Here is a 23,526-nt window from a genome sequence, read left to right as displayed (position 1 = left end):
TTCCTGATTACATCTTGCAGAAAAATCAGTTAGCATCTTTCTTACACTTGCTGGCAGGTAAGGAAAAAGAAGGGTGTGGAGATAGTCTCCAGCGGCTGTTTCAGTCACAGCAGATGACGTTTGAAGCAACTGGCACATTTCATGTAGATAACAGAGAATTGACGCTCTTGGGCCCAATGATGTTCAACATAAATGTGTCAGGATAGCCAGCTGACTTAATACACAGCTGATCTCCTGGTCTGCCCTCCAGAAACGACTCCTCACGGTATCTTTTCCATCTCAGTTTATTGAACTCCATCCTTCTAGTTGCTCAAGGAGAAAACCATGAGGGTCTTCTTTGACTCACGTCTCCCTTACAGTCCATGTTTAAGGTGTCAGCAAGTTTTCCTAGCTCTACTTTGCAATGTCCCGAGAATCCCAGTATTTCTGTGTCGCCACTCTTGCCTCTCTGGCTGAGGCAGCCATGATCTGGAAGTAGGTCTCCCTGCCTCCACCCATAGCCTTCATCAGTCTGTTCTCAACAGACAGAGACAGTCTGTGAAACCATGAATCGGATCACATGACTCCTCTGCTGCAACCCCACCCCCACCCCCACCCCATGGTTTCCAGATGACACCAAGTAAAAGTCAGGTTATTATCCATGGTCTACGTGGTCTAGCCCCCTACCTCCGTGTGGCCTGTTACCCACTCTGAGCTCACCTTATTAGATTTTTCATTTATTCCATCCGCTCCAGCCGTATGGGCTCCTTTCTGTTCTGCGGAAGCTCCTCCACGGTGCTCCTGGCCCACAGCTTGCCCTGGCCGCCTCTTCTGGAATACTCTTCCTCAGACATCTGTGTGGCTCACCTCTCAAGTCTTCTCAGCGAGGCCTTTCCCAGCCACTTGACCCACAAATCCCAGACCCTCTCCCCATACTTACTTTTCCTCTTCTATGCTTTGTTTTTCCATCTTATCAGTATTGAACATACTTTATATTTGTGCTTATTATCTTGGTTATTGTCTGTCTCCTTTACTAGAATGTAAGCTTCATGAGGCCAAGGATTTTTGCTTTTATGTTTGCTGCTGTATCCCCATGTGCTAAAGCAATGCTAACCAGGTAGTAGGCACTCAATATTTTTATTTTGGAAGCACAATGAGTAGATACATAGATAGATAGATAGATAGATAGGGGCCTTAATAGTAGGTTGTGTATGTTGTGATATATTCTTAGGAATGTCAGACATACTTAAAATAGGCAGTTGGAATACCTATTCTGTGCTAAATACTATACTTTGCACTTTCCATCTCTTATTCAAATTAATCCTCAAAATGCTTTGAAAGAGGTGTGGTGTTTATTCCTACTTTACAAATGAGGAAACACTCAGAGAGGCTTCAGAACAGGTCCCACCCTGATAGAGCCATGATTCAAACCGAGTTCAGTCATGTTTCAAAACTTCTCATCATTGTGCTATAACGGTCTGGGTTATACCAACTCCAAGGTTAAAAAACAAAACAGGGAAACATAGCTCCTTCGTGATCTCCTTTATGCTAATTTCCAGGCCTTTTATTTTATATTTTTATTTGAGATTTATTTATCTCAAATAAATAAATGAGATCTCAGCGTCAAGAAGTACAAGGAAGAAAAAAGAGCATGCAAATTTCCCAGCATCTTAAAATCATGTGCCTCCTTGACATCTCATGACTGCAATATCATGATGTGAATGGCACTGACTTTGAACCTGGAGATGAAAGTGATGCTCTAGATCAGCCGCCACATGCACTGTCTGCCTTGGGCCAGCAAGCTCCCTGACCTCTCTGCGCCTCAAGTTCCTTGCCTGTAAAAGGCAAGACTCGGGAATGTGACTTGTCAGGTCCTCCCTCCTGATATTCTGGCCTGTGAGACTCAGGGCCTTTTTTTCATCGCTGTGGGAGTAGTATGGCAGAGTCAGGGGGTAGACCATCGCATGCTGTGCAAGGCTATTTATTTGCCTTCTCTGCTTTAGGGAAGGACTTCTGCTCATTGGAGGAGCTCTTCTAAAGGCCCTAATCTCTAAGGAGAAGCGACATAGTGTGATGCAGTGCCTCAGCTCATGCATTCCTCATCTTCCAGCAGGCCCATCCATTCTGCTTATTAGAGTCAACACTGGGATGGCATTTAGAGGATCGGCTGCTGTTTTGGCCTTTATTTATTGACATCCTAAGTCTCCTTAAATCCTTTCTGGAACAAATCAAGGGATAAGGTGTAAATAACAGTAATACGGCTGAACCGTGTGACCTTCAGTAAGGTATTTACCTTCTCTGGGCTGTGTTTGCTCCTCTGAAAAATGGGAGAAAAGGTTTCCCAGGCTCCTAGCACACCGAAAAATTGTTTTATGGGCCGTGAAACTCATGCCACTCAAACCCCCACTCATGCCATTCTCCAGTGAAATTGAAATGAAAACCCTGCCAACACAGAATTGCCTGTCTGACCTTCCCCAATTTCTTTGTTGATTTCGGAACAAGTAGGGTCAAAGGTTTTTATTTTTTTTGATGTCTAACCTAAATCCTCTTTCTTAAAGCAAACGTGTTCCAGAAGGACTGGCAAGCTTCCCCTCACGCAGTGAAGCACCTTAGAAATGTGGGCTTTGAATATTAATAGGAATATACCACATGGTAATTTGTGAGCTTGGCAGAGTCTATCGTCCACATATGCTTCTGCATGCCAGCGTGAGCATGTGTGTGTTCATGCCAATGTGTGTGTGATGAAGCGTACAAGTGTGTACAGAAGTGAGGATAAACATATCTTTGAGTCACAGGGGCCAGCCTCTCTGGGCGGGCTTTATCTTCCTTTTGGTTGCCATGACAATAGCAAGGGCCTCTGCATCAGTAAACAAAGCTCCCTGTGTGGACTGAACCAGGAAGAGGGGTCTGGAGCTATAGAAGCCAAAACTGGGAGCCATGAAGTCCTCCAACAGAGTGTTGTCACAGCAGACCTACCAGAACATCTTCCCCACTAGGAGATTACAGAGATGCCTGTTCAGATACCCTGAGACTCTGAGGTGATATAACGTGGGCAGGAATTTCCAGTTGGAGCAAGGCTTCAGTGAACCTCACTCTAATCCCCATCAGTTAGTCATCTCATAGAGAATTCTAGCAATGTGAAAGGCCAAAGCCCCTCCCATCACCCTGTGGATCCATACCAATCACTTTAGTTTATTAATAGGTAGAAGAGCCACTGGGTGAATTATCTGGGGCTCCTCTATAAGTCCAGAAGTTCATCAAATAGTAATCAATTTAATATTAACCTAAATATGACTTCACATACCCCCTAGTCACACATGATAAACACACATGGATAAACACACCTTGTCTAAAATTATCTTTATCATTATTCCACTTTAATCATGAATAATATGGAATTGGCTATGTATGAATAGTTGACTTGTACAAATTATGCCTCTCATATAAACTGCTAAAAAACAAAAGCAGTCACAAGTGTAAATTTACTAACTTGGATGTAAGACGAAAATTGTACTTAACCATGCATTATGGTGAGATCAGCCTCATCCTTAGTTCCAGTAGCTGAAGTTTAGAAATCCAAACCTTACATGCACACGAGACAACCAGAATAGAGGCTCAGCTGTGCTCCTCTTCACATCATCTTCCTTCTATGTGGTAACTGTGTTATGAGGGTAACTGTAGGTTATCTTCCCAGGGGGGAAAAAAAGACAACCAAAAATTACGAGTAACAGATTAGTTAAGAAGTATTCCAGTGAAATGTGATAGATTATCCCCCCCCCAGTTTTACTGTGATATAATTGGCATATAACACTGCATCAGTTTAAGATGTATAAAATGATTCAGTATTTGTAGGTATTGTAAAATGATCACGACAACAAGTTTAGTTAACATCCATCCCATCACATGGTTACATTTTTTTCTTATGATGAGAACTTTCAAGATTTACTCTCTTAGCAACTTTAAAATATGCACAATGTGGTTAACTATTGTCTCTATGCTATGTGTTACATCTTCAGAACTTGTTTATCTTATAACTGGAAATGGGTACCTATTGACCACCTTCACCCATTTCCCCCAGCCCCTACTCCCACCTCTGGCAACCACCAAAATATTCTGTTTCTGAGTTCAGGTTTTTTTTTTAAGTTACACATATAAATGAGATCATACAGTACTTGGCTTTCTCTTTCTGACATATTTTACTTAGCATAATGCCTTCAAGGTCTATCTATATTGTCCCAAATGGCAGGATTTCCTTCTTTACTATGGCTGCATAATATCCTGTTGTGTGTCTGTGTGTGTACATGCACATAGATGGATACTTAGATTGTTTCCATGTTCTAGCTATTATAAATAATGCTGTAGTAAACATGGGGATACAGAATCTCTTTGAGATAGTAATTTCAATTCCTTTGAATATATACCCAGAAGTGGGATTGCTAAACCATATGGTAATTCTATTTTCAATATTTTGAGGAACCTTCATACTGTTTTCCATAGTGGCTGCATGAATTTATATTCGTGTCAATAGTGCAAAAGGGTTCCATTTTCTCCACATTCTCCCCAACAGTTGTCTCTCGTCTTTTTGATAAGAACTCTTGTAACATGTGTAGTTTTGATTTGCATTTCCCCAATGATTAGTAAAATTGAGTACCTCTTCATGTACCTGTTGGTCATTTGTATGTCTTCTTTGGAAAGAATGTCTATTTAGTTCCTCTGAGTATTTTATAATGGTTTTGTTTTTGTTTTGCTATTGAATTATGTGAGTTCTTGATATATTTTGAATATTAACCCCTTATCAGGTATATGGTTTGCACAAATTTTCTTCCTTTCCATAGGTTGCCTTTTTATTCCATAGCTTGCCATCTCATTGAATTTTTATCACTTTACAATCTCTTGCAAGAATCCATTCAGGACTCTCAGACTAAAACAGATTTATTCCTACTCTGGTTATGAGCAGAGCTCATTTTGTGTTTTTCTAATGTCGACCTTGTCTGGAGAGGAAGCTGATACAGAGAGGTTTACTGCTCAGTTTTTTAGCACCAGAGGCTACTGGAGTACCTCGCTCCAAGAGTAGACTTGGTTGTATTTATGCTACATCACGTGGGGGTTTATTTTTGTTTGCCTGGTTTGAAATTCTGAAGTTTAGATGCATCCTGCTCTGAATTCTGTTACATCTAGGGTGTAGACACACTGGATAGAGCAAATGAAAAGGAGCTGATTACCCATCCTCTTACCTTGAGCCGTAGGTTAATGCCAGGTGGACTTAGAGGACATGAACACTCTTCTCATGTCAGTTTTTCTCCTTTGGAACTTCCTGTTGCTTAATCCAAGGAAACTGGATAAAATGAGATATTCATAGGGCCATTCCTTGAGGCATGTTTCATTAAGAAGTTTGACAGTGGATGGCTAAGTAAGGTAACGGCCATATGTTTTATCTTTGCAAAAGCATCGTCATCTGATAACTCCAGGATAATCCTCTGTGAAGAGGAGAGAGTATTCAGGTCCTCAGGGAAGAGAGGGACCAGAAGGAGGAACACACATCCCTTCCTCAGTCTGGCTACATATATGCTCATGAGACTGGCAAGCGTGTTGTATCTAAGGTTAGAATAATCACTTATTTTGGGCAGGTAATGGAGCTACGTCCTGTTTGTCCCTGCTTTCTCCAGAATGCAATACACATATAAATAGTGACTAGGACACACAAACTCAAGCAGTGCCTCACTAACTTGACTAATGCTACAAATTTTTTACTAGGTCCTTATTAGCCCAACACAGAACAATGGACTATATGCTGCTCTCTCGATTTAAAAGATAGTCCTTTTAGAAAAACACAAAATTCTGTTTTTATGTCCTTATTTTCCTCAACCTTTGGCTGGAAAATAAATCCCTTTTGTGGGTTTTAAATGTGACTGCTAGACACATGGAATGCAGCTCAGGCCTTGTAGAAACAGCACTTAATCTGGAATCAAAAGACATTCATTTAAATTCCAGCTCTGTCTCCTGCTAATTTGGTCATTTTGAGCAAGTAACCTTTCTGATTCTCCCAGGGTTTCCACAAATCTACATGAAATAATTTACATGAAAGTGATTTAGAAAATGAGATTTTTACAAATGTGGCTTATGAACATTAGCTGTCCTTAATATTTTATTTTTGTACTCTGTGGTATCTGCTATAATACTCGGCTGTAGATTAAACTTCCCAGGTCCTTGTTGGAATGTGGTGTGACTCCGACTCTACTTGGCCTCATGGAACCTTCAGACCTGTCAGAGAGAGAAGCCTTGGCACAAACACTGTGACAGCAAGGGAGGGCTGGGAAGTGTCATGAATGATGGTGCCACACTTTCTGCCCTGGGCTCCCAATTGAAAAACAAAACAAGCTGATTGATAAGCATAATACAGAAGGCCTCCAAACACAGCCCTTCTTCTCCTCCACTGACATGCAGAAAGCTGCTTAGAAAGTTTCCCTGTTGGTGCACACTCTGTTTCTTTTAGCCAAGAGGCTTCTTAAAAAGTCCAAGCCAGATTTGTTGGGCTCTGGGCCTGTAGGATGCCAGGTGGGAGGGTGGGAGGAAACGGGGGCCTGCAGTGGCAGAGGAGAGCAGGGAAACCAGCTGGTGAGACTGGAGCCAGGAAACTTCCAAAGATAAAGAGAGATTAAGCTGGGATGACTTGCCTCTCCTACCGGAAATGAAGCCACGTGGTCATTCTGGGGATTGGGTAGAGGTGACACACTGCACACTTCATAGACTAATGCTACAGAGATTTCAGTGGACCCAAACAAAGAAAAATAGTGATGGCCGTGTCCAGGAGTTACCTGGCAACTGCTGTGTTCTCGTTAGTTCACCTGGCTCTGCTTGGGTCCGTGCGGAGATGCTGCATCCCTTCATTTAAGCCTTTGGATTCAGAGCAGATCTATCAGTGTGGTTTTCAAGTCATCCTAGATATTGTTATTTTTTTTAAAATCTATTAAATAAGTACCACACACCAGGCCTAGTCTAGTCCTGGAGGATGCAAAGTTGAGTAAGACAGAATGTTTCCACAAAAAGCTCACAGAGAGGGAGAGAGACAGTCACATGTATAGCTCACCGCTGTAGAGGTCTGGCTGTAAGATGAGCTATGAAGAGACAGAGGAAAGGTATAGGGCAGAGGTCAGAAGTCTGGGGGCAAGGGAGAGGGGCAAGCTAAACATTAGAGGTGACATTTCAACCTGGCCTTGAAGGATTTTAACAGACTCGGGCAGGTAAGACTGGGTTCTAGGCCGTGTGAATTGAACCTTTAGATCCCTCCTTCAGGAACTGTGGGAAGTGTGCTATGGCTGCAGCTTGGCTAGAGTGGGGCTGCAGGTAGGCACGAGGTAGATCGGATTGATGGGAGGCGAGGTTTGAAAGAAAGGTCCAGATCTAACCATGAAGGACTTTAAAGGGTCTCTTAGGTATTTAGCAGCTGGTGGGGGAGATGTGAAGGAAGAGAAGATAGAAGAGGGAATTTATAGGATCTGAGGGTCATGGTTCCTCTTAGTGGCACTGTGTCTTAGGACACTTGCCCTTTCAAATGACCACTTAACTCCTGTTAGATTCAGTTTTCTGAGCTGGAAAATGGAGATGTTGGTAATAATGCAGATGCTAAAGGATTATTGTGTTTCTCTGCTCATAGCTCACTTATGTATGTGTGTGCTCAGTTGTGTCCGACTCTTTGTGACCCCATGAACTGTAACCCGTCAGGCAGCTCGGTCCATGGGATTCTCCAGGCAAGAATACTGGAATGGTTGCCATTGCCTCCTCCAAGGGACCTTCCTGACCCAGGGACTAAACCCAAGTCTCGTGGATTGGCAGGCAGACTCTTTACCACTGAGCCACCTGGGAAGCCCCATAGTGTGCTTAAATTCTCCTGTTTCAAGGTCTGCCTCAAAATACTGCATCCTGCTAAACCCTCCTGGATTCCCCTAGAGCATAGTTGAAAAATGAAGGCACACTAGTATGAAAAGGTAGAAAGCTGCATATAGATATGTCACTGGGCTAGGCAGATATGTGGGAAAGCTGGGCTCTTAGAGCAGAGAGGCCTAGGGTTCCAAACCTGGCTCCATCTCTTAGTTAAACCTGAATGAGTTGTTTAACTTTTAAGTTGAGGCTGAAAATACCTGTTTTGCCACCTTCTCATTTTGGTTGTAAAGATTAAATGTACGGAATGGATGAAGGTACTTGGAAATTAGAAAGTGTTCCACAAATGTCACTCACTGTGGTTGTTATTTTAGGTTTGGACATGGTAAGATCCAATACATATTTTAGAAAGATAACTCTAATTGCTGTGAAATGGATGAAATGAAGGGAAGAGAGGCAGGTGGCCAAGAGACCAGGTACATGCTATTTCAGTAGTCCAGGCAGGAAAAGGTGAGGTCCTAGACCAAGGCAGTAAGAATGAAGAGGGAGGGTGGATCCAAGTGCCATTTTGAAAATAGAACCAACAGAACAATGACAGGGATAGAAAGACAAAGAACCAAAGGTAAGAACTTTGGTAGATGGTAACACCATGAACCAAGCTAGCTCCTTGTTACTTTCTTACTTGCTGAAATCCAGAAGAGGAGGGGGAAAAAAGAGGTGCTCCAGGGCTTAAATTCTGTTACTCTGACTCTCACTGAAAGTGTGAAAGAAAGTGAAGTCACTCAGTCACGTCCGACTCTTTGTGACCCCATGAACTGTAGCCTACCACTCTCCTCCGTCCATGGGATTTTCCAGGCAAGAGTACTGGAGTGGGTTGCCATTTCCTCCTCCAGGGGATCTTCCCGACCCAGGGATCGAACCCAGGTCTCCTGCATTGTAGGCAGACGCTTTACCGTCTGAGCCACCAGGGAGTCTGACCCTCACTGTTCCTAGTCAACTCTTTCTTCCCCCAAGACACCCTTGGTAGAACCCACTGAACCTGACACCAAGTCCAGGAGAATTTCTTCTCCTAGTCTGCCTTGTCCCGGTGCCCTCAGCCTGATTGTGACCTCTATAAGGGGCCTGTGCCCAAGGGATCCCCTCTGTCTTGGAAGGAGAGGCCAGATGAAGCGTGAACTGGTATCCCCCTGCCTCACGGTAGATTGGCACCCCTCCCTCTCCTGCACTGGGGCTAGGGCATGCCCCTTAGCCCCTGGTTCCGCTCCTCCTCCCTGGACACGATAGAGTAGGTAGCAGGACCCTCAGTGGGTGCTGGACTCTGTTATCTTCGGGTTGCTGCTCTTTGTTGATAGAGAGCCCGTGAATAAGTGGAACAGCTTTCGGGGCAGTAGGAGAATGCATGAGCCGTGGCTGGGAGGCACTGCGCTAGCAAGGGGTGTTCTGGCTGGAAGGGTGTTTGATGATGAGAAGGGCATTGGTGCAAATGTGGCTTCCGGAGGGGCCTACTAGCCAGTGGATATTTCTTGATCCCCATTTGCTCACTCCTCGAATCTCACCATCTTCCTCTCTGCCAGGGAGTCTTCATTCCTCTTCTCTCTTCTTTTCCCATAGGGCTCTAGTGGGTTGTTGTGTTTGTTTTAATCGTCTTTTGCCAGAGAGTGGCTCTGTCCCCTGTTGGGGGCTGTGTCTTCCGTCTGACCCTCATGCTGGTTTTATCCCCCTGTCCTGTTTTCCCCTCCACACCACCCCATCTTCCCACTTTCTTCTGGAGCCGTGTGCCCTTTCTGTGTCCTTTCCTTTCTTATCCAACCTTGACCAGCCATCTTCAAACAGCATTTCAACCCTTCAAGGCATCGGTGTCATGGTCTTCAGTGGCAGCGCATACTAACTAAGCACCACGCTCAGTGGGTCAGGCCACCGGCATTATGGGGAGAGTTCAGATCCCAGTAAGTGACAAATGACTGCCCTCCCCTAAGCCTTGGTTTCCCGATCTGTTACATAGGGTTTTAGTAGTGCTTACTTCATAGCGTGATTGTGAAGATCAAATGAATTAATGGATATGAAAACCTTCAGATAGGACTGGCACATAATCATCAATCAATAGACAGTAGTCACTGTTGTTATTAAAAGCATAAAGGATAGTTTGACCCCTCAGAGCGTTGAGTTTCTGTTGTAGCCAGAGCCACATAATATATAGCATTCTGGAACCTAGCTCGTCACACTACTAAGCCAGTAGCTTTCAAAACAGAGCAAGCAGATGAGATCGGGCACTTTGCTATACAGCAAAAACATTGTGAAGCTACCATACTCCAATAAAGTTAAAAAATAAATCCCACTTTTATAAGTACAAAAAGGGAAATTAATGCCAATGTTATTAATTTCAGCTTTTTAAAATAGTATTCTAGTATAAGTTTCTTTCCAAGAACCTGATATACTCATAGTACAAGTTTTATATGTATGATTCAGTGATTTTCTAATTTCTATTTAATTTTTTTTTTTGATTGAGGGGTTTCTTAATAGTGTATTCATTCATTTCCAAACATATGAGTGTTTTCTAGTTGTCTTTTTGTTATTTATTTCTACCTTTATTGCATTTCATTTCAAGAAGATAATTTATATTAAAAAAAAAAAAGAAAAAACAGAGCAAGCAGAAAGTTTTAGTGCTAACTGAAATGAAACTGATCCAAGAAGACTTCCTGCAAGAGGCTGAACGAAGTTCATTTCTGTGCAACATTTTAAGATTATAGTTGCAGGCTGGGACAAAGGAAATGGCGTATACACAGTGCCTGCTCAAACACTCTCTCTCCTGCTTGCTTCACCCTTTCTTTTGGTCGTCACACTGCCCAAACCTAGTGAAACTTATCCGCTTTGTCCACAGGGAATTTGCCAAAGAGAGAGAGAGAGTGGAGAACCGGAGAGCCTTCATGAAACTGCGGCGCCAGCAGCAGATTGAGCGTGAGCTGAATGGGTACCGCGCCTGGATAGACAAAGCAGGTAAGACCTGGGGGCTGGAGGAGGTTGGTGATGGGCTGCACAGACATCCGGGACCTACCCCAGTACCCATCCCCAGCACTTCCGCTGAAAGGGCCAGAGCGGAGGGAAGCTGGAAATGACTCGTTGGCTTTTGGGGTTCCCAACTGGTCCCGTTTTCTCCTTCTGGAGTCTGTCCCTGTTCTTCTACCAAACACCTTTCAGGAGGCCAACATTTTAGCAAGGTGAACTGAGTAAAAGGTCACATAACCCAGTGCTAAGTTTGGACTGATGCCATTTCCAACTACTACCGTTAGTACTAACAACAATCCGTTCAGTCCACAGATGTTTATTGAGAGCATACATTGTGCCAAGACCTGGTGTAGGCACTTGGAATATAGCAGTGAGCCAGAGCTCTACTCTAGTGGAGCTCAATTACCCTATAGCAGGGAAGGCAGTGATGAACAAAATAAGAAGTAACTTTTCATAGGGTAATAAGTACGATGAAGCAATGCAGGAGACCTGAATTCAATCCCTGGTTTGGGACGATCCCCTGAAGAAGGAAATGGCTACCCACTCCAGTATCCTTGCCTGGAAAATCCCATGAATAGAGGAGCCTGGCAGCTACATACAGTTCATGGAGTCGCACGAGTTGGACATGACTGAGTGACAAAAGTTTCTTCAAGTACAGTAAAAACAGATCAAGATAGGGTTAGGGGTTTAGGGTGAGTTGCAGTTTTAAATGGAGGGTCAGGGTAGACCTATCTGGGGAGAGATGTGAAGGAGATGAGAGGGTGAGCTGCAAGAAGCCCTGAAGGAAGCATACCCCAGTTTCCTGGCTCTAATGTGGGAGGAGACCCGGAGGGCTCCAGGAACTGCCCGAGATGTGAGCAGGGGAGGGCAGGAGCCGGTATGAAGGCAGTCTCGTGGTGGGAGCAGGCGGCAGAGCCTGTAGGACCTTTACCGGCCCTTGTGAAGTTCAGGGCTTTCCTGTGAGTCAAGTGAGAACCACAGGAGGATCTTGAGCAGAGAAAGGACATACTCTGTTTAAGATTTAAAGAAGCACTTGGTTGCTGCGTTGAGAACAGACAGTAGGAAGACCCGGGCCTGAGCGGGGAGACCGATAGTGAGATTACTGCAGTAGGCCAGCTAAGAGATGATGCTGAGAACTGGCTTTCCCTGTTCCTTGCTGTCATCAGCTCCTCACTCATCGCTCAGCCTCGGGAATAATTGTTGCCCAGCCCTGAGGAAAGGTCCAGGTTTATCCTGATTTTATGAACCCACAGAGAGCCTCCAAACTCGAGTGACTGTGGCTCTGCTGTTTATGAGGGGAGTCAATCACCCCATATCTGTCAGTAAAGAGGATACATTTGCTTTCCTTGTTATTTTAAAGTTTTCATTGCATTGGTGTTACATATCTTCATTTTCTTACTGAACAAAGAGTACATTTTGTTTAATTAAAAAAAAAAAAGCATGACAGTCAGCATGTTTGCTCTGTTCCTGGTAGAAAAGCAGAGCACAAAGAGATCTCTTGGGAAGAATTTGGAATAGGAATGGGTACTTAGTGGCCTGACCCTTATTCTTCTCTAAGCTTTGGAATGATGGATGCTATGACTGCTACTCTGACCACAACACATGCAGGCTCTCTCAGCTCAGGAGTCAACATTTGATCATCTATCGGGTGAAAGAGCAGGTATGATGCGAAGTGCCATGCCAAAGCCACTCCTCATTTGGGACTATCTGCATTTCTTTGCTGCTTCTGGAAGCAGGAGCCATGGAGTGGTGACTCTACTCCCATTTCATCCTTGCTCCTGTGAGACTCCGTGGATGTGGACGTGGACTTGAATCTTCCCTCCCTCTTCTCGGAACAGTAACTTAGCAGATTTGCCTCCAGGCCAGACTGGCAGCTTGAAACTCCCAACTGCCCTTGGCTTCCTGGGCAAGGGAGCCATCTGACAGACCACCCTAGCAAGCAGGCTGGCAGCAAACCCCAAAGAGAACCCTCTGTGCCCTTCCCACAGCCCCCCTTCAGGGTCAGGGGCCTCAGGATGTTGCTCTTTGTGGCTCTGCTTTTCAAAATACATGCAGAATTCCAAGGCTCCACTTTCTTCCAGTTGGCAAAGCCTGCTCTCTTCTCCTTCTAAGAAAAAAAGACGCACTGCGACATCAAATTGTGCTTCCTGGCCCTTTCCTGTACAAATGGAGCGTGAGTGATTCAGAGACATATGGGTTACGTTTCCCTGGAAAGACACTCGCAAGTTCCAAAGCGAACTTGGCAAAAGACATTGGGGTAGGGGGTGGTGCCAACCCATCAGGAGCTCTCGAGCGCTCCCCAGAGGTACTCAACAGCACCATTCACCCTCCTTCTGCCTCTGGGGTTCTCGGATCTGCCCACCCTAAAGCCCCAGACACCGCACAGAGTGAAAAAGACTCTCTGGCTGAGGTCATTCATGTTGCTATGAGGTATTTAACAAGTACTTAATTTTAAAAGGATGCCAAAGCCAGTGCTGTCAGTGACTTTCAAACCTTCTATGTGCACATCAAGGAGCATCCCACCAATAACACTTAACCTGTTAACTTAGTTTTGCCAGAGGGCTGTACTTAAAAAAGAAAGCTAAATGTTATGACTTGATAATGGCCATCCTGCATGGTACATTCCGAGCCTCAACATGTTCCCTTCCCTGGGAAATACATTACATACTCTCAGTTTTATATGCAGGTGGAATTATGGTAATAACTTTACCCTCTTATGCTTGTCTTTGTACTTGTTAGAAGTGCTTAAATTGAACCATTGCTTAATAGAACTGCTGCAGGCTTATCCCCAGCAGCTGGGATCTTAGGAAATGATTGCTGGCACTTCCAGGTCCCCTTGCTTATGGCTGAGACAGGAGCGGGGATCAAAACTCATCCACACCACTCTCAATAGGGGGCTCAGAATCCCACTATATATGCGACAGAAGGTCTGTTTTGTTGGTACATTTGAGGGATGTTGTTCTTGTGGTTCAGTCGCTAAGTCGTGCTTGACTCTTTGTGACCCCATAGACTGCAGCACGCCGGGCTTCCCTGTCCTCCATTATCTCCTGGAGTTTGCTCAAATTCATGTCCATTGAGTCAGTGATACCATCCAACCATCTCATCTCCCCTTTCTTCTGCCTTCCATCTTTCCAAGCATCAGGATCTTTTCCAATGAGTCAGCTCTTTGCATCAGGTGGCCAAAGTGTTGGCCCGAGTGTTCAGCATTAGTCCTTCCAATAAATATTCAGGGTTGATTTCCTTTGGGATTCACTGGTTTGATCTTCTTGCAGTCCAAAGGACTCTCAAGAGTCTTCTCCAGCACCACAGTTCGAAAGCATCAATTCTTCTGCACTCAGCCTTCATTATGGTCCAACTCTCACATCCATACATGACTACTGGAAAAACCATGGCTTTAACTATATGGACATTTGTTGGCAAAATGATGTCTCTGCTTTTTAAATATATTGTCTAGGTTTGTCACAGCTTTTCTTCCAAGGACCAAGCATCTTTTAATTTCATGCCTGCAGTCACTGTCTGCAGTGGTTTGGGAGCCCAAGAAAATAAAGTCAGTCACTGTTTCTATTTCTCCCCTATCTATTTGCCATGAAGTGGTGGGACCAGTTCCCATGATCTTAGTTTTTTGAATGTTGAGTTTTAAGCCAGCTGTTTTACTCTTCTAACTTCTTCAAGAGGCTCTTTAGTTTCTCTTTGCTTTCAGCCATTAAAGTGGTGTCATCTGCATATCTGAGGTTATTGATATTTCTCCCGGCAATCTTGATTCCAGCTTGTGATTCATCCAGCACAGCATTTTGCATGATGTACTCTGCATAGAAGTTAAATAAGCATGGTGACAGTACATAGCCTTGATGTACTCCTTTCCCAATTTTGAGCCAGTTCATTGTTCCATGTTCAGTTCTAACTGTTGCTTCTTATCTTGCATACAGGTTTCTCAGGAGACAATAAGGTGCTTTGGTATTACCATCTCTTTAAGAATTTTCCACAGTTTGTTGTGATCCACACAGTCAAAGGTTTTAGCGTATTCAGTGAAGCAGAAGTAGCTGTTTTTCTGGAATTCCCTTGCTTTTTCTGTGATTCAACGAGTGTTGGCAATCTGATCTCTGGTTCCTCTGTCTTTTCTAAATCCAGTGTGTACATCTGGAATTTCTCAGTTAATGTACTGCTGAAGCCTAGTTTGAAGGATTTTGAGCATTACCTTACTAGAATGTGAAATGAGCATAATTGTATGGTAGTTTGAACATTCTTTAACATTGCCTTTCTTTGGTATTGAAATGAAAGCTGACCTTTTCCAGTCTTGTGGCTGCTGTTGAGTTTTCCAAATTTGCTGGCATATTGAGTACAGTACTTTAACAGCATCATCTTTTAGGGTTTGAAATAACTCAGCCAGAATTCCATCACCTCCACCGGCTTTGTTCATAGTAATGCTTCCTAAGGCCCACTTAACTTCACATTCTAGGATGTTTGGCTCTAGGTGAGTCTGGGTCATTAAGACCTTTTTTTTTGTATTCTTGCCACCTCTTCTTAATCTCTTCTGCTTCTGTTAGGTCCTTGCAATTTTTATCCTTTATTGTGCCTATCTTTGCACGAAATGTTCCCTTGGCATCTCCAGTTTTCTTGAAGAGATCTCTAGTCTTTCCCATTCTATTGTTTTCCTCTATTTCTTCTCATTGTTTGCTTAAGAAGGCTTTCTTATCTCTCCTTTCTGTTCTCTGGAACTCTTTATTCAATTGGGTATCTTTCCCTTTCTCCTTTGCCTTTCGCTTCTATGTTTTAGTGAGGCATATTCTAATAAGTCTTTTCAGAAAATAGTGTCTCACCCATGATGACATCTCTATGGAGTACAGGACTTCCTGGGGAGGCTAAGAGGGGAGTCCAGGGAACTGAGTGGTGGTTTTTCAAATGCCAACAACCAAATAATGCCATCCCAATGCCAACCAGGTCTTTCCCTCTCTAGCACCAGTGGGGTATCCAACCGTTCAATTCAGTTCTGACAATAAACACCACCCAAAGTGAATGGAGACCCCACGAGCGAAGGGCTCCACCCCATTTGCCTGTCTCTTCTTCACACACCAGCCACAGCAGGGTCCCCAGGTGACTTGTATTTCTTCCTGGCTGAGTACAGATTCAAAGTTTCCAGATTTGGTCATTCATTAGAATGACTTACAGAACTCAGGAAAAACTATCACCAGTTTATTATGAAGAATACAAGTCAGTAACAGCCAAATTCAAGAGATACACAGAGTAAGACAGACCCTACATGCACATCCAGGTACATCACCCTCCTAGCACGCTGATGGGCTCACTAACCTATCAGCAACCTGGGCCCCATCCTGTAGGGGTTTTTTGGGTTGTTGTTTTTTTTTTTTGGTTGATTTTTAAAAAATGATTCTTTTATTTATTTTTGGTTGTGCTGGGTCTTTGTTTCTGCGTTCGGGCTTTTTCTAGTTGCGGCGAGTAGGAGCTATTCTCGTTGTGGTGTGTGGGCTCACACCAAAGCAGTGTCTTCTCTTGTTGTGGAGCACAGGCTCTAGTCATTTGGGCTTCAGTAGTTGTGGCACACGGGCTTTAGTTACTCTGTGACAGGTGGAATCTTCCCCAACCAGGGATCGAACCTGTGTCTCCTGTGTTGGCAGTCAGATTCCTGCCCACTGTACCACCAGGGAAGTCCTGTGTAGGGTTTTAAATGGAGGTTCCCTTATGCCGACCTGATTGATTGGATCATCGACCATTGGTGACTGATAGTGTCAAGCCGCTCTCCCCTCCTGCGAGGTGGGAAAGGGGATGAGACTGAAAGCTACAATGTTCTAATCATGTGGTGGGGTTTTTTGAGTGACCATCCCCCCTCCTTACACTATCTAGGCCTCTCCCTCAGTGAGTCATCTCATTAGCATACAAAAGACAGTACATCCCAAGGGCTTTGGAAGCTCTGTGTCTGAATGGTGAACAAAAACCAAATATTTATATTGTATTATGTCACAGGGACAATTTCATGATGGGCCAAAGCCTCTTCAGCTCAGGCTCTGCTCAGCAAGGCAGGATGGACATGGTAGGGGGAGAAGAAGCAAGCCCACAAGCCTGCTCCTCTCTTTGAGGGGCCATGAGCATCTTTCTACGCCCCTTCCTGAAAGAAGTAGGCTAGACCCCAAAATGTGGTCTCATCTTCTGAATGAGGGGGAGGTGTTATGAACCTGGGGGCTACTGCAAACAAGCAAAATTAAGGAAGCTCCTATTGCTAGAATAGCTTTAAGGAACCTGGATAAAAGAAAACAGAAATGGAAATTTTTCATTTTTATCAATTTAGCAGAGTTTTAGTTAAAAAGATCAACTCTCGCTCTCAGAGCTGTTTATTCTCCTAAATGGTGTATCAGACACAGAGCTGAAATCTTAACCCATCACCCCCGATGCCCCCTTCACTAAAGACCTTCCTTTCTGTTCTGATGCTCCGGTGCTCCGTCTGTGACCCTTGATGTCTTTCTGATGCTGGTGCCTGCAACCAGCTCTGAACTCCGCTCTCTCTCTACGTTGCCCTGGAGCCAGAGCTGTTCCTCAGGGATTTTCATTTCACAAAATAATTTGGCATTTACCGATAATTTACTAAACCATTTGTTTCCATATAGAGGAAGTCATGCTTGCTGAAGAAAACAAAAATGCTGGAACGTCAGCCTTAGAAGGTAAGGAAGTGCTCCAAGGCCTCATTGCTCTCTCATCTGCCCCCTCGTCTGCAGCGGCTATGTCTCTTGATCAAAAGAGGAGCAAGAGAGAAAAGAGGGTTGCTTTGGGATTTGAAATGTGAGTCTCTCTGTCATAAAAATCCCTCATGCTTTAAAAGGAAGGGAATTGAGTCATGAGTTTAAATGCTTTTTAAAGTGATGAAAATGAAATCCAAGAGTTGTTTCGTTCCAGGGCATGTGATTGATAATGAGCAATGAAAAGGCCATCATACAACCAGTGGTTCAGAAAGGGATCTTCTTTGACAATTTGCGGGGGGCATCTTGGGACCACTTTCATTGGCAGGAAGTGACATTGTTTATGAAGAGCCAGAATAAATAGATACAGGGTGCCTGTTTACCTACTGTGTTTAGAAGAGCTCCCGCAAGGAGTCAGGAGCCTTGTTGCATGGGATTCCAGAGCCTCGTGTGTCAGAGGCGCCGCTGAGCAAGGGAGCCACGTTTCTGTAGACGTTTGTCACTTCTCTCACCCTGATTCGGGTATTTAAAGGCAGGCGCCTGTGTCACAGGTGCCTCTAGGCCACAGTCCTGTTGTGACCAGACTGATCCCGTGGTTCTCATGTCCTCTCTCTGCCCTTTGCTTCCCTGGTGTAGTGCTTCGGAGGGCAACCATCAAAAGGAGCCGGACCGAGGCCATGGCACGGGACTCCAGCGACGAGCACTGCGTGGACATCTCCTCTGTGGGTGAGTGGAGGTTGTCAGATCATCTTTCACGGCTCTGAACCTCCCGTGAAAGGGCGCATCCTGTCTTAGGAGAAACGCCACAAGGAGGAGGGGAGCCCAAAGAATCCAGAACTTTGGGATGTAATTAGGGAAAGGCATTGGAATCTAATCTCGTCAACAATGACTTACAGAAGAAAAAAAAAAGGACCAAGGGATAATGTTTATGTGAAACACGGGGTTTGGGGCCAAGAATCCAACCCAGATTCTTCAAGTGTGGCAGATGTATCTCTTCAGCGTGTGTATCCTGTCTCTCCTGGATGTGCTAACGAGCACCCACTTTGGGATATTGTTCACTGAGGACGCCCATATGAGAAACTGCAATCATTTGCTTAATCATAGTAACATCTACCTACTTGCATCACCTGCTTCCATGTGATACTTAGATGCTTACTGACAACCCTTTAACTTGCCTGCTGTTCCATCCCAGGTTCTCTTAGAGAGGCTGGCCGATGGCAGACTTTTCTTCTCCAGAAAAAAAGGGAAGGGTCTGACTTCATCCTGAAAGGCAGAAGAGGCGTACAGAGCTCATCACTGCTTCAGGTTGCCAGGGGTAGAAAAATCACAAATGCAGCAGGATGATTCCAGTGCCAGAAGCATATTTAAAAAGAAAAGCTCAATCTGTTACAAACATAAACAGGATCCTATTAGGATTCAAGATACCAGCGGGATGCCTGCTATCCTGCCCCGGGGAATCCTTCCATTTCCTAGGACCAAGAGTGCCCAGAGGAAAAGCAGAGTTCCCTGCTGCACTGTGGAAGCTCTTACTTAGCTCGTAACATGGGGATGTCCTGGGGTCTGCAATGTGGCAGTCCCCTAGCCCTGGAACCAAAGCTGCCCACCTGGACCTCTGAATGCCCCTTTGTCATGGAGGGTGACCTCTTTTGCAGCCTCATTCTTCCTCCTTCCTTCTCCCCTGCTAGGCACACCTCTCGCCCGAGCCAGCATCAAGAGCGCAAAGGTGGACGGGGCCTCCTATTTCCGGCACAAGGAGCGACTTTTGCGTATCTCTATCCGCCACATGGTTAAGTCCCAGGTGTTTTACTGGATCGTTCTGAGCCTTGTGGCTCTCAACACTGCCTGTGTGGCCATCGTCCATCACAACCAGCCCCAGTGGCTCACCCACCTCCTCTGTAAGTGAACGGTGACTGCTGGCTCTCACGGCTGCCGCTTGATTGGTGTGTGGATGTGAAGAGAGCAAGGTGTCATGTGGGCTTGGCAGTGGTTCTGCCCACCCAGAGTTCTGCCTCTCCACCAAGTTGTGGCTGAGGCCAGAGTTGTTCCCAGGGGGTCGGGATTATCCCTTGACCATTTTCACCTGTCATTCATTATTGAATCAGATAAATAAATCTTTAGTGATGGGTCTACAACATAGTGTTATACCTTGCATAATCCAGGGCCTTCACTTAGTGCCTTCAGGAGGCTCAATGATTAGGGAGTCTTGGTCACCCAAGTCCTAGGGGCAAGTTCTTAGGGAAATGGATACCTTCAGCAGACCAGAAAGGAAACCTATAGCTCAGCCCTTGGTAAGGCTGCCCCAGGGTGCGAATGAGTCTCCTAGAGGCTGTCATAGCCGAGCGTGTGGAGGGTAAATCCAGTTCTTTCATCAAAGCTTAAGCTTAACTCCTTTCTCTCTCCTGAAAGCCATCTGCCACTTAAATGGTAGTGACAAACCCCCCTGTCAGAAGAGAGCAGAGCTGACCTGTGGAGTGTGCTGGGACTCAGTCTGGGTCTGAGCATGTTCAGACATGGAGAGGTTTTGCCTGGCCCTGACCTGGTCCGCCCGTGTGGGTCCCACTGCTCTTGAGCGCTCCTCCGTAGGTTGTGGGCATTGGGTCGGGGAGGACAGGAGCCCATGCCATCCATGGGACCAATGCTTCTTCCTTTAATGCTTTCAGACTATGCAGAGTTTCTGTTTCTGGGGCTCTTCCTTCTAGAGATGTCCCTGAAGATGTACGGCATGGGGCCTCGCCTTTATTTTCACTCTTCCTTCAACTGCTTTGACTTTGGGGTAAGTGCTCCAGAGCCGCCCATCTTTCTGCCTGGGGTTGCTATGCTGTGGTTTGAGATAAGCACCTTGCTCTGGGGATCAGCATGAAGCCTTGAAATCAGAATTTATTAAAGGAGGATAGATAGGATTAGCCAAAGGGAGGTCAGGAATGAGTGAATACTTGCCATACGAGGATTTGTTTTGGTTTTTGAAATGCTCTTTTATTTTTAATGCTTTTACTGTAATGTGTAACACACACACACCAGAGAGTAAACACTTCAGTGTATATAGCTCAGTAAACTTTACAAAGCTCCCCATAGCCAGAATTTTGAACTTATTACCTTGGAGGAAGCCTGGGAGAGAAGAACAAAAGACTTGATTCCGGAAAGTGGTTTGATCAAAACTGAGAAACACATATATTTATTTTTTTAGTTCGGTTTAAAATTGAGAAAATTATCTAGATATACCCTTAAACATTCATACTCCTGTGCGCACACACCCTCTTATATTAGCAAGTCCCCACATAGACTTCACCCAGTGGCCACATTCCTAAATAATAATGATACATAAATGTGTGCATTATCAATGCTCTTCAACGTGCTTTCACGTGCAGTTTTGTCCTCTGCCACTTTCGGTCCTGCCCACGATGTTAAGTATAGGGAGTTAGGCTACCCGTTTACACATGAGTCAACAGGGGACCTCGTGTGCAAGTTCACACAGCCAGTTAGCAGCAGAACTAGGTTGCAAAACTTTGGGTTCCTGAACCACCTCTCCTTCTGCCAAACCCACTTCTTTTTCTGCCAAATCTCCAGTTAGGTGCTAACGATTTTGAGCACTTGCCAACCTGCATTTTAACTTGGAACATATGCTTCTGGGTAGAGGCAATTTTCAGGCATAAGAACTAGTGAAAGACCATTTTTATCTTAGTTCCCTTATGTACATACTTTCCAGAATTGCTGTGAGGATTAATTTCTGTTATTTCTCCTAGTGCATTGTGGGGAATGTATTAGACCTTCAATAAACATATAATTAAAACATAAAACAAATTGAATGGCTAATTTGACATTGCTGCTTCCTATAGCAATCAGATTCTATGCCACTAATTAGTACCATCACGTCCAGGTGTGTGGGGCCTGAATGACTGAAAGACATTTCATGCACAGGTGACTGAAACATTCTTGTTAGCACTAAATTCTAGGCCAGTGAGAGAATGTGGACCTTCTCAGAAGTTTTTATATTGGAAAGCAACCTGTATTCATTTAAATATGTTTTCCTATTTGAGGACTGCTCTTTTGTTTGTCTGTTCAAGGTGTTTTAATAACAACAGTACAGCTGTCAAATCTCTGCAGAAGTGGTGAATGACTTGTAGTTTTCAGGAAAGACAGAGCAGTCGGTAAAGCAATCTACAGTATGAAGGAGGAAATTTAGCAAAGAGAGTGGAGAACAGTGGGGAGAGAAGTGGTAGAGTCTCATTTTTCCTTGGCAGCCTTCACAAATAGGTGATCCTATTGGAGGTGGGCTTCCCTGATGGCTTAGCTGGTCAAGAATCCACCTGCAATGTGGGAGACCTGGGCTCAATCCCTGGGTTAGGAAGATCCCCTGAAGAAGGGCACGGCTACCCACTCTAGTATTGTGGCCTGGAAATTTTCATGGACTGTATAGTCCACGGGGTCGCAAAGAGTCAGACAGGACTGAGTGACTTTTGAAGAAGATGATTGGAGGGAGGCAGGGTGGGGAGGGAAAGATCTAACTTCAGAAAAGCCCAGTGAGAACTGTTGATTGAGGAATACCTCCTCCCCCTTCTCTCTCTCCTCCCCCCTTTGCCTTTTCTTCTTCTCACCGTGGCTGGCTTTGGCTCTTTAGGTCACAGTGGGCAGCATCTTTGAAGTAGTCTGGGCCATCTTCAGACCTGGTACATCTTTTGGAATCAGTGTCCTGCGAGCTCTCCGGCTTCTAAGAATATTTAAAATAACCAAGTAAGTGATCAGAATCCAGAATCTTCCCAACCACCTCTGGGCATGGAAGCTCCTCTCTGCCACATTATATTGCCTTACATCCTCACCACAGGATCCCTTTCCTCACCCTACCCCCTACTCCACTCTTCAGCTTCTCTTCCATCTCCAAAGACCAAGCCTGGGAAAATGCCTGAGTGCCAGACCCTGTGCCACCTTCCCGAGGGGAGCCACATTATCACTCCATCTCTCCTTCCTACAAGTATCCAGATTCAGCTTATCTCATAGGTCTCCAGGCAGATGCCCAGCTGGGCCTGGGGGTAATTTGGTACTCGGTTCACCGCTGTAACGCTCTCTGGGTTTTGTAGGTATTGGGCATCCCTCCGGAATTTGGTGGTCTCCTTGATGAGTTCCATGAAGTCTATCATCAGTTTACTCTTCCTCCTTTTCCTCTTCATCGTTGTCTTTGCTCTCCTAGGCATGCAGCTGTTCGGGGGCAGGTAAGCACCAATGAAGTTTCCAGCCAAAGCAGCCTCAAAACCTCATCTTCATCCTGTGAGCTCTGGGGTCACCAGTTTGTTCACCATGTTACCATGTGTTTGTTCATGTCCATGGCCCAAATCAACCATGCACATTATGTGTGGGACCAATGTCTCTGTTTTTAATCCCTCCACACCATATGGGGTTCTTATTGAGGGGACCTCTCCCTTTAGAGCTGCCCCTGAAAGGTACAGCTTGGGGTCTTGTAAGTCAAGATCAGTCTAGATCCCATCACCAGTGCCCTTCAAGTGCACAGTTCCCAGTATTAGTCACTAAAACCATCTTCGTAAGTTACTGGAATGGAAGGAGAGTAGGGAAGACAGGGATATGGAGAAAGGGGGAAAGAGTGATGACATTGGCATCATCTTAGGAAGGGAAACCTTGGTGTGTGAGATTTTCATTTCGTTCTCTCTGAATCTCCTTTTCAGGTTCAACTTCAATGATGGGACTCCTTCAGCAAACTTTGACACCTTCCCTGCAGCCATCATGACTGTATTCCAGGTATGAGAATGTTAAAAATGTTACTTGGAATCCCTTGGTACACATCCTCCAAGGTGATGATGTTGCAAAAGAATCCTCCCTTTCCTCTCCAGGCTCCTCTCAGGCAGTACTTAGTACTCTTGCTTATTGAGTAGTCATCACAACTATAATTCCTAGGATTTCTATAGCTCTGTTCTCACGAATAATAAAAGAGCTCTACTGTGATGACCTCACTGGCCTTCTCCCTACACTTGTG

General features: G+C 44.8%; 1 protein-coding gene across 1 annotated transcript in view; it reads left to right on the top strand.

Annotated features, from left to right (window-relative positions):
* Positions 1–23,526, top strand: part of CACNA1E (calcium voltage-gated channel subunit alpha1 E) — a 659,107-nt gene that overhangs the window by 550,630 nt on the left and 84,951 nt on the right. Inside the window, exons 14-21 of the mRNA XM_081485817.1 lie at positions 10,736–10,851; positions 17,478–17,531; positions 18,183–18,272; positions 19,232–19,441; positions 20,207–20,319; positions 22,162–22,274; positions 22,619–22,750; positions 23,219–23,291. Of these exons, the coding sequence (XP_081341943.1) occupies positions 10,736–10,851; positions 17,478–17,531; positions 18,183–18,272; positions 19,232–19,441; positions 20,207–20,319; positions 22,162–22,274; positions 22,619–22,750; positions 23,219–23,291 (901 nt within the window). The remainder of the gene's footprint in view (positions 1–10,735; positions 10,852–17,477; positions 17,532–18,182; positions 18,273–19,231; positions 19,442–20,206; positions 20,320–22,161; positions 22,275–22,618; positions 22,751–23,218; positions 23,292–23,526) is intronic.

The sequence above is a fragment of the Giraffa tippelskirchi genome, chromosome 5 (genome assembly GCF_054371585.1).
Source record: "Giraffa tippelskirchi isolate mGirTip1 chromosome 5, T2T-mGirTip1v1.2.pri, whole genome shotgun sequence".
Classification (NCBI taxonomy): domain Eukaryota; kingdom Metazoa; phylum Chordata; class Mammalia; order Artiodactyla; family Giraffidae; genus Giraffa; species Giraffa tippelskirchi.
Note: the sequence above shows the minus strand (reverse complement) of the source record. Positions and strands in the feature narration are given on the sequence as shown.